Source organism: Oncorhynchus nerka, linkage group LG11, assembly GCF_034236695.1.
Source record: "Oncorhynchus nerka isolate Pitt River linkage group LG11, Oner_Uvic_2.0, whole genome shotgun sequence".
In the NCBI taxonomy this organism is placed as follows: Eukaryota; Metazoa; Chordata; class Actinopteri; order Salmoniformes; family Salmonidae; genus Oncorhynchus; species Oncorhynchus nerka.
This window is the reverse complement of record NC_088406.1, coordinates 17,283,289-17,293,990: the sequence shown is the minus strand read 5'-3', so window position 1 is coordinate 17,293,990 and position 10,702 is coordinate 17,283,289. Positions and strand designations below refer to the sequence as shown.

Sequence of the window (10,702 nt, the reverse complement as noted above, 5' to 3'; positions counted from 1 at the left end):
CTTTCTCCTATACCCCATTCCCTAGGGCATTATCCTACAGTGCTTTCTCCTATACCCATTCCCTGGGGCATTATCCTACAGTGCTTTCTCCTATACCCCTTTCCATTCCCTAGGGCATTATCCTACAGTGCTTTCTCCTATACCCCTTTCCCTAGGGCATTATCCTACAGTACTTTCTCCTATACCCCATTCCCTAGGGCATTATCCTACAGTACTTTCTCCTATACCCCATTCCCTAGGGCATTATCCTACAGTGTTTTCTCCTATACCCATTCCCTAGGGCATTATCCTACAGTACTTTCTCATATACCCCATTCCCTAGGGCATTATCCTACAGTACTTTCTCCTATACCCCATTCCCTAGGGCATTATCCTACAGTGCTTTCTCCTATACCCATTCCCTGGGGCATTATCCTACAGTGCTTTCTCCTATACCCATTCCCTAGGGCATTATCCTACAGTGCTTTCTCCTATACCCCTTTCCATTCCCTAGGGCATTATCCTACAGTGCTTTCTCCTATACCCCTTTCCATTCCCTAGCGCATTATCCTACAGTGCTTTCTCCTATACCTATTCCACAGTACTTTCTCCTATACCCCATTCCCTAGGGCATTATCCTACAGTGCTTTCTCCTATACCCATTCCCTACGGCATTATCCTACAGTGCTTTCTCCTATACCCATTCCCTAGCGCCTTATCCTACAGTGCTTTCTCCTATACCCCATTCCCTAGGGCATTATCCTACAGTGCTTTCTCCTATACCCATTCCCTAGGGCATTATCCTACAGTGCTTTCTCCTATACCCATTCCCTAGCGCCTTATCCTACAGTGCTTTCTCCTATACCCCATTCCCTAGGGCATTATCCTACAGTACTTTCTCCTATACCCCATTCCCTAGGGCATTATCCTACAGTACTTTCTCCTATACCTATTCCACAGTACTTTCTCCTATACCCCATTCCCTAGGGCATTATCCTACAGTGCTTTCTCTCCTTCCCATTCCCTAGGGCATTATCCTACAGTGCTTTCTCCTATACCCATCCCCACGGCATTATCCTACAGTGCTTTCTCCTATACCCATTCCCTAGCGCCTTATCCTACAGTGCTTTCTCCTATACCCCATTCCCTAGGGCATTATCCTACAGTGCTTTCTCCTATACCCATTCCCTAGGGCATTATCCTACAGTGCTTTCTCCTATACCCATTCCCTAGCGCCTTATCCTACAGTGCTTTCTCCTATACCCCATTCCCTAGGGCATTATCCTACAGTGCTTTCTCCTATACCCATTCCCTAGCGCATTATGCTACAGTACTTTCTCCTATACCCATTCCCTAGCGCCTTATGCTACAGTACTTTCTCCTATACCCCATTCCCTAGGGCATTATCCTACAGTGCTTTCTCCTATACCCCATTCCCTAGGGCATTATCCTACAGTGCTTTCTCCTATACCCATTCCCTAGCGCCTTATGCTACAGTACTTTCTCCTATACCCCATTCCCTAGCGCCTTATGCTACAGTACTTTCTCCTATACCCATTCCCTAGCGCATTATGCTACAGTACTTTCTCCTATACCCCATTCCCTAGGGCATTATCCTACAGTGCTTTCTTCTATACTCTATACAATCTGAAAAGATTGTCAGTATTTCGAGCTCCAGTCTTTTTGTGGATGTAACCGTGTAACCATTGATTTCTTGTTAAGCTAATATTTAACCCGTCAATGCTGTTTTTCTCTTGGCAGTATAACTGACTACATTTGAAGGTTTTATGTGTTTCTGAGGGAAAAACCTACGAGAGGACAAGGAAGAACAATGTGATTCAAATAGACAGGAAGGAGAAATTGCCTTTATTTTTTACCACAACACACATCATACACTATCATACAGGATGTTATTAAAATAGGACTAAACTAACTGAAGTTCTCAATGGTGATGTAATAATGACTTGTCAATAGTGATGTAATAATGACTTGTCAATGGTGATGTAATAATGACTTGTCAATGGTGATGTAATAATGACTTGTCAATGGTGATGACATCTTGTTCTGTCTCTCCTCCAGCTGACTATGAGGACTGGTTTCACCATCACTGACTTCTGAAGCTTCGGTTTTGACACTGGGATAGGGTATATGTTACACTTTCCCTCATTGGTGCTGAGAATAGCTGGCCACTGTGACTCCCTGTTCTGTGTGTGTGAGAGAGAGTGAGACCAAGGGAGAGATTATTTGAAAAGAAGAGGAAGAAATGTGAGTGCAGGGAAGAGTGATATGATCCCTTAGCATCTCAGAGCCAAGGACACACACAACCACATCTCGTTAGTTTGAGCAATGCTTTTAGATTTATTTGACAGAATATTACAGTAGTGCTATAACCCTTCACACAACCTCTATAACCCTTCACACAGTTGCTATAAGCCTTCCCTTTGCCCTTATGTAGACAGGATGGGCAGTGAGCTGAGACATGCTCTGTAATGAACAACACCTCAAAGCAATGTGGAAAAAACACTAGACTAGGACTCATATTTATATTATTATTTACAAATCATGTTCAATTACAACATTTTGATATCTGTCTATTTCAAAAGACACTGCTTTTGGTCACGAAAACGTGTTTATTGTTATTCCATTATTTTCTCATCAATAAATAACTGTTCTCCAGTATAGCTGTCATGAGTGCCGTCTCTTTAGTAACATAGGGAGAGAGAGGGACACGGGGAGTAGTGTCACAGACCATTAGAGTGACGTGTTTTATGCAATAATAAAGGTCAACCACTGGTCCACTAGTGTTCAAGCTCAGGTCAGAGGAAGTACAACAATGCTGACCTGAATCCCAAAACATCTTAAACCTCTGCCCCCACCTTCCCCCAGTCAGCCAGCCAGGCAGCCAGTCAGTCAGGGAGGGAGCGTCGCTATGTGAAGGGTAAAGGAATACGTATATGTGAGATGTTTGAGCTGGTCGTCCAGGGAAATGGGGTGGCGGGGGGGTTGTCTGACAGTAGGAGTTGTGTCGGGGTACATTGGCGTGGGGTGTAGTGAGGATGTGAGTGGGGGTCTGGTCTGGCCTTCAGGGGGATAATTGGATTTGTGGGTCCCCTCTCCAGTACAGAGGGATTTGGGGGTCCCCTCTCTCTGCCAGGGATATAAAGGAAGTTGTGCTTGCTGGTAACAGTTTGGGTTTTGTCCCCTGAGTCTCCCCAGGGAGACTGACTGTTTACCTTCACCCTGCCATGTTCACATACTAATCAGGGGGTACAGGGGCTAGGAGCTACTGTTACTAAGTGCACCACAATGTCTGCTAAGGCCTTTCGTACTGTGTATAGTGTGTGTGTTGGGAAGTATGTGTAGCTTTGTTGGAGTGAGAACATACAGAACAACTGACACACACACATACATAAACACACACACACACTCCCCGTACGAGATGCATGTTACACACACTTCAACACAAACACTCACACATTCACAAACTACAACTGCCACATGGAGTGTTCGGGTGGTAATAAATGAAAGGGGGTAGTCCCGCTCTGGGGGGCAGTAGATAGAGGGGGAAGGACAATATAGATATACAATACTAGAGATCTCTGCTCCTTGTCTCTAGTACAGGTTAGTCTGTATAGATATACAGTAGTTATACTAGAGATCTGTCTCCTTGTCTCTAGTACAGGTTAGTCTGTATAGATATACAGTAGTTATACTAGAGATCTGTCTCCTTGTCTCTAGTACAGGTTAGTCTGTATAGATATACAGTAGTTATACTAGAGATCTCTGCTCCTTGTCTCTAGTACAGGTTAGTCTGTATAGATATACAGTAGTTATACTAGAGATCTCTGCTCCTTGTCTCTAGTACAGGTTAGTCTGTATAGATATACAGTAGTTATACTAGAGATCTCTGCTCCTTGTCTCTAGTACAGGTTAGTCTGTATAGATATACAGTAGTTATACTAGAGATCTCTGCTCCTTGTCTCTAGTACAGGTTAGTCTGTATAGATATACAGTAGTTATACTAGAGATCTGTCTCCTTGTCTCTAGTACAGGTTAGTCTGTATAGATATACAGTAGTTATACTAGAGATCTGTCTCCTTGTCTCTAGTACAGGTTAGTCTGTATAGATATACAGCAGTTATACTAGAGATCTCTGCTCCTTGTCTCTAGTACAGGTTAGTCTGTATAGATATACAGTAGTTATACTAGAGATCTGTCTCCTTGTCTCTAGTACAGGTTAGTCTGTATAGATATACAGCAGTTATACTAGAGATCTCTGCTCCTTGTCTCTAGTACAGGTTAGTCTGTATAGATATACAGCAGTTATACTAGAGATCTCTGCTCCTTGTCTCTAGTACAGGTTAGTCTGTATAGATATACAGCAGTTATACTAGAGATCTCTGCTCCTTGTCTCTAGTACAGGTTAGTCTGTATAGATATACAGTAGTTATACTAGAGATCTGTCTCCTTGTCTCTAGTACAGGTTAGTCTGTATAGATATACAGCAGTTATACTAGAGATCTGTCTCCTTGTCTCTAGTACAGGTTAGTCTGTATAGATATACAGCAGTTATACTAGAGATCTCTGCTCCTTGTCTCTAGTACAGGTTAGTCTGTATAGATATACAGTAGTTATACTAGAGATCTCTGCTCCTTGTCTCTAGTACAGGTTAGTCTTGAGAGCATTGGGTTTCCGGTGGAAGGAGGAGAGCACGCCAGCGAAAGGCCCTGTCATACTGTCTGCCGGCTGCCACGCCTTCAGCAGCTCTGGAGCCTGGCCTGCGGGTTGGGCCATTCCTGGGTGGGCGGGGCCTAGGCTGGGCCAGCCAGGGGGTTTGAGCCCCTGCAGAACGGGGGAGCTGGAGGTGTTAGCGTAGCCACTGTTAGCAGGGGCGGGGCTGGGGCTGAGGCTGGCGGGGCTACCCATGTTCCCATTGGCTGAGCCGGGCAGCGAGGCGGTGCTGTCAGGGGTGGGACTGCAGGTGGACTCCTTTGATTCGTCGTCATCCGAGGAAGATCTGGGCTCGCCCTTTTTACCCCCGGTACAGCCATTGTTCCCTCCTGGGCCCCCGGTCCCGTTACCAGATTTAGAGTTGGCTGCACGCTCCACCTTACGGAACTTAGCCCGCCGGTTCTGGAACCATACCTGACGCAGACAGACTATATAGTTTAGTCTCATTGAAAATGATAAACATACAACCAGAGGAAAACGGCAAAAAAAAAGAACTACACATAAAAATACATACTATCTCTAGAATACAACTCACATGAAGGATGCATAGATTACAATTTGGTAGACTGCTATACTTTTGACAGTAATTGGTTGCATTTCTAAGAAAAATACATGATGGTGTAGACCCATACATTTATGATTTAAAAAAATATATTGTGAATTCATTCTATTGTGAATTCATTCTATTGTGAATTCATTCTATTGTGAATTCATTCTATTGTGAATTCATTCTATTGTGAATTCGTGTTTTTCATCAGACCACTGGACTCACCTGTACCCGCGCCTCAGTAAGGTCGATCTTGAGTGCAAGCTCCTCGCGCGTGTAGATGTCGGGATAGTGGGTCTCTGCGAACACGCGCTCCAGCTCCTTCAGCTGTGAGCTCGTGAAGGTGGTCCTTATGCGCCGCTGTTTCCGCTTCTCGTTCAAACCAGAAGGGTCCGAGAAGAACTTATATGGAACTGCGGAGTCAACCAATCACAATAAAAACCAATTCATTATTTGAATTAAGTATGGTATCAGAACTAAATGGATATGTTGTAAATCCTAAACTCTGTTTTATTTTAGGCGTTTTTCGATAGACTATGTTATGGAGTTGATTTTGTCTGATCTGGTAGGTTATAGGCTATAGCTTGACGATTTTTTCCCCTGGAGAATAAAAGTTTTTAATGTACTTGATCAATCCAACTAAGGGTATTTCACCTACAAGTAGGATAGGTGAATATCGTGGTTCCCATATTGATATAATGTATTATTCTGAATTCGTTTTATTGATGTTTCTCTTTTGCTTTAGTATATGGCAATGATAGGGAAATAGTCTAAAAGTAAAAAAAATATCTGATTATATTTATGCAATTACCTAGTTGTAATTATACCATGAACTAACCTAAATCATTTGTAATTTGATCAAATTTGCCTAAACTAAACATGAAATAACAGAATGTGATAGGCTATCAACAAGGGCATCACATAAAATGTTGTGATAGACTTACCACCAACCAGTTTCATTCAAATTGATTTGAAAAGTATTCAAATGAATAGGTTAATACTTTTCATTAGAGACAGATATTCTGGAATAAATCATTGTTTTTTCCCAGAGAGAGAGCGAGCGAGAGCGCATAACGGCACGTGACGTTCTGTCAGTGTGCCTTCATTGGAGCTGCAATTAAAGCATTTAAAATTTAAAAAAATAGCTCATCCAAAAAGTGTGTGGTAATTCGCTTGGTCTGGATATAAACTGTGAAATAATCACGTTTTAGCAGCAGCAGGCGCTTTTCGAATAAGGTGGCATTCAACCATTTATTGACAAAAATGACGTTTTTATTAGTTGTAGGACTATTAGTAGTCGCAAAACAACTTTTTATGCTGTTAATTTACGTTTTGGTTTATTATAATTATTGAATTGTTATTATGAGACAGTAGTTGACATATTATTATTGCTACTAAGTAGGCTATTGTTTGTTTGTTTCGGTTTGGGTTTTTTGGACATTTGAAAACGAGATGGTGCATCTCAAGAGATTTCATCCTGCAAAATGTTTAATAATGTTTAATACCTCCCTTCTCACCTAATTTGCTCACATTGTATATAGACTTGTTTTTTTTTTACTGTATTATTGACTGTATGTTTGTTTTACTACATGTGTAACTCTGTGTCGTTGTATGTGTCGAACTGCTTTGCTTTATCTTGGCCAGGTCGCAATTGTAAATGAGAACTTGTTCTCAACTTGTCTACCTGGTTAAATAAAGGTGAAATAAAAAAAATAAAAAAAATAAATCAATATATTTGCATGTTCAACCATAATGACATAAATCATAAAAATGGAAATGTATGGCAATGTAACAAACAACAAACATTTGAATTGCGCAGTTGAATCATGACAACATAACGAAATATACAAATATACAATTAAGGATAAAATAGTTTTAATTGAATAAACAAATTACAAATTTGATTAGTTGATAATACAGATATATTTGTCCTCTAACGAATTTTACACTGATTGAATTACCCCATGCCAACGAACATAAACCGAGAGGTTAGATTTGAGCGACCCTCAAAATTAAGAGGTATGAGAATATAAAACAGAATATTTATAATTTCGATTGATTTGGTTTTCAGTAATCAAATCAAATGTCTTACCTTCTTCGAATAGCCAAGTTGGCATAATCACATTAAAAAAAAGACATTTTACGCACGTATTTCAAATAAAAACCAGACGCTTTAAGTATAGTCAACATCCCCAGACATTTGCAGCTGCCTGATTTCCCGCCCATGCCCTCTGCGCGCTCTTACCTGTGGAATAGGGTGTGGGCTGGTGCTCGCGCAGGGACCCCAGTGTGCAGTTCGCGGTGCTGAGGGGCGCGCAGCCCGGGTTGGCACCGAACCCGGTCCGGATCGGGTTGTACTGGAACGAGCTGGCCTGGCTGCAGGAGCTGAAGTCCGCGTAGGCCGATGCCTCCATGGCCGCCATGCACGAGTCATATGAGTTCAGGTAGGAGTAATCCATTTTATACATGGAGACGCGAGAACGACAACTCTGGGAGAGCGCTTGATGAAATGTATTTCTCAGGATTCGAGAGGAATTAAAACGTTGAAGCTGGAAAAACACCACAGAATGAGTTAAGTTTTTCTAATTTCTCCAAGGACTAGGTTAAGATCCCCGAGTTAGCAGCCCCTCTCTCCAATGAGTTTTTCTTGTTTTCAGTCAAAGCAGGGTGTTCTTTGACTATATATTTATTTCTTCATGTGGTTCTCTCTTCCTTGACAGCAATATTCCTGAAATATCTTTCTTTCTTTTCTCTCTCAGTATCAGTAGCTTCCTCTTCCTCTTCCATCCACATCAGCTTCTCTCTCGATCCCTGCCTGACCACCTCGCTTTGCGCTCCGTATGACAGCGCACCGGCCAGCTCTCGCAGTGTTTATAATAAACTTGGCAGTCCGCGAGACAATAGCGAGGCGGTGGTCTCTTTCCATGACAATGTCTCGAGAGTCTATTGGGGGGCATCGCGCACGGCCAGCCCCCTCCCACTACTCATGCATTACTAATGCTCGCGAAGTTAACCCCCTCAGCCAGACGTCTTTATGCAAGAAAAACTCCTGATATGATTCTGATTTCTGGAATTAAATATTGTATTTGATGTTGTTCGAGATGTCGCCTTTCTCTCAGTGTAAGAGTGATAGCCTATGTATGGGGATTGTGTGTCACCTCAGAGTGTCAAACCAAACTAAACGCGTTTCAATCTGTGGCTCCCATGGAAAGATTTCATAAACGCATTGACTCCCCATAAATTGGTTTAAAGTTATTGTTCAGTGGCATCCAACGTGATATGAAACACACTGGCACGCGCCTCTTGGGTCATAAGCGTATAATGCCAACGGTGGTTATAGCACAATGTCAGCGTCTCCTCACAATCCGGGCTGAAATGGAAGTGAGCACTAAATCGATTAAACTTTATTAAATACATTAATTATCAGATGCATACATAACCTCGATTATCCTCACTGCTATCTCTAGGTCTGTAATTCAACAGTTTGTGAAATTAAGAGGTTTTTCGTTAGAGGAAAATAGCCTATTTATATATCATACAAACCCTTGGAGCTTGTGTTGCTAGATTAACCGTTTTACGCGCGTGCGAAATTGATTATGGGTGTGTGGCCACTGGCCCTGTGTGTGTGTAATAATATAATACGGTTTTATATGTAAAAGAGCGGCTCTCGATAGACACAGAGGGCTCTTCTCGTATTATCACCGCTTGACCAGTGGCCTGTCTAATGCCATTACAACACACCGCCCTGCCATGTTTACATCCCATTGAATCGCATCTTGTTGTGTCAGGACTGGGGTTTCTCCGGGCACAATAAGTCTCCAACAACATCAATAACGTCGGTACATTTCTAGAAAATGTATGTTGTCTGAACGCATGGCACACGGTGGAGCCAGCCAGGGCGCGCGGTCAAGCCCCGTTCCCATGCAGGGAGTTGTCTTGCGTTAGAAGGACGGGGAGCACCGGGAGAGAATGATCGTTCATATTTATCAACGATATCAATTATACATTATAAACTGTGTGGTTTTAATGCTGATTGGCTGAAAGCCGTGGTATATCAGACGTATTCCACGGGTATGACAAAACATTTATTTTAACTGCTCTAATTATATTGGTAACCAGTAGCAATAATGCACCTCGGGGGTTTGTGATATATGGTCAATATACCACGGCTAAGGGCTGTGTCTGCGTCCTGCACAAGAACAGCCCTTAGCCGTGGTATAATGGACAAATACCACACACCCTTGGGCCTTAATGCTTAATTATAAAACAACAACAACGCAATCTTGTAGGCCTATAAAATAATATACAATACAATAAATATCTGGCTATATTATAATAATAACATGGAGTCACAATAGTCATCAGTTCATGTTCGTTTCTGTCTCTGCTTTTCAAAGCTTAAAGGGGAATGGAAACACTTTAGGAAGTGAATCCAATATGGCGAGTTACAGTTACAGTTAGCTGGAGTTCTAGATCCTAGTATTTCCATTCCCCTTTAATCATGGTCCTTTTCATGGACTCGTGAACTCATGTTTAATCTCGTGTATGTTTCATCTCACCGTTGTCTCCATGAATATGTATATTATGCATGTCGATAGACCTAAAGGCCTATGGGCACACGGGGACTGGTTTTGTGTTGTACATGGGACTGGTTTTGTGTTGTACATGGGACTGGTTTTGTGTTGTACATGGGACTGGTTTTGTGTTGTACATGGGACTGGTTTTGTGTTGTACATGGGACTGGTTTTGTTGCTGTGTTTTGATTTCTTGCTCGGGTGGTTATTGTAAACCTACAGGCTCATAAATAAATACAAATACAAATATGCCTACATTTCAATCAATTGTATACCTATAGGCTAATAGCTTACTCACTTCCCCTTCAACATATATCCATATCCTCTCAATACTGGTGTTGTTAAGTTAAGCTGCTCTTTCCATTAAACAAATATTGTCAACTTCAATGTAATATAACCAGTTGTTGTTTCAACACTGTATGCCACCTCGTGCTGTTTCAGCTTAATCAGTTTACTCCAGTTAATCAACTATATAAACGAATTATCGAAACAAAATGTCCGATACATATTTCCACACATGCCTAACTGGTGTGTGATTGTGATGTTTTCTGAAGCATCATTTCGGTTTGATCTGTATTCTATGTGTCTGTCATTTTGCAGGTATTTTGGGTGCCCAGGTTCCAATGATTCGATTTGCTCTCCTATTCCACGAGCTCAACAAAGGGTTTTGCTGCCCTTGGGGCGAGCCGGACCCAGAATCATAACCGGGGCCCATGTACTTGCCCCCCTCTTCTCTTTTCCACCACCGACCTGGCACCACTAGTCATAGAACTGTCGCATGCTCTGACTCTAACCCGGTTAGACACGGGCCGCCTCGAGCGGGGCGTCACGGTGCATTTAGGTAATTCGGGATTGAATGGCTGGTGCGCGG

The 10,702-nt window shown here is 42.3% G+C and overlaps 1 protein-coding gene across 1 annotated transcript; it reads right to left on the bottom strand.

The window, feature by feature from the left end:
• Window positions 1-2,313: 2,313 nt before the first annotated feature.
• Window positions 2,314-8,360, bottom strand: LOC115120806 (paired mesoderm homeobox protein 2A-like). The gene is made up of 3 exons (XM_029649786.2): window positions 7,503-8,360; window positions 5,483-5,670; window positions 2,314-5,124 (listed from the first exon to the last, which is right to left on the bottom strand). Exons 1-3 carry the CDS (start codon window positions 7,723-7,725, stop codon window positions 4,639-4,641), a joined length of 897 nt encoding a protein of 298 aa, XP_029505646.1. The 5' UTR covers window positions 7,726-8,360; the 3' UTR covers window positions 2,314-4,638.
• Window positions 8,361-10,702: the final 2,342 nt, after the last annotated feature.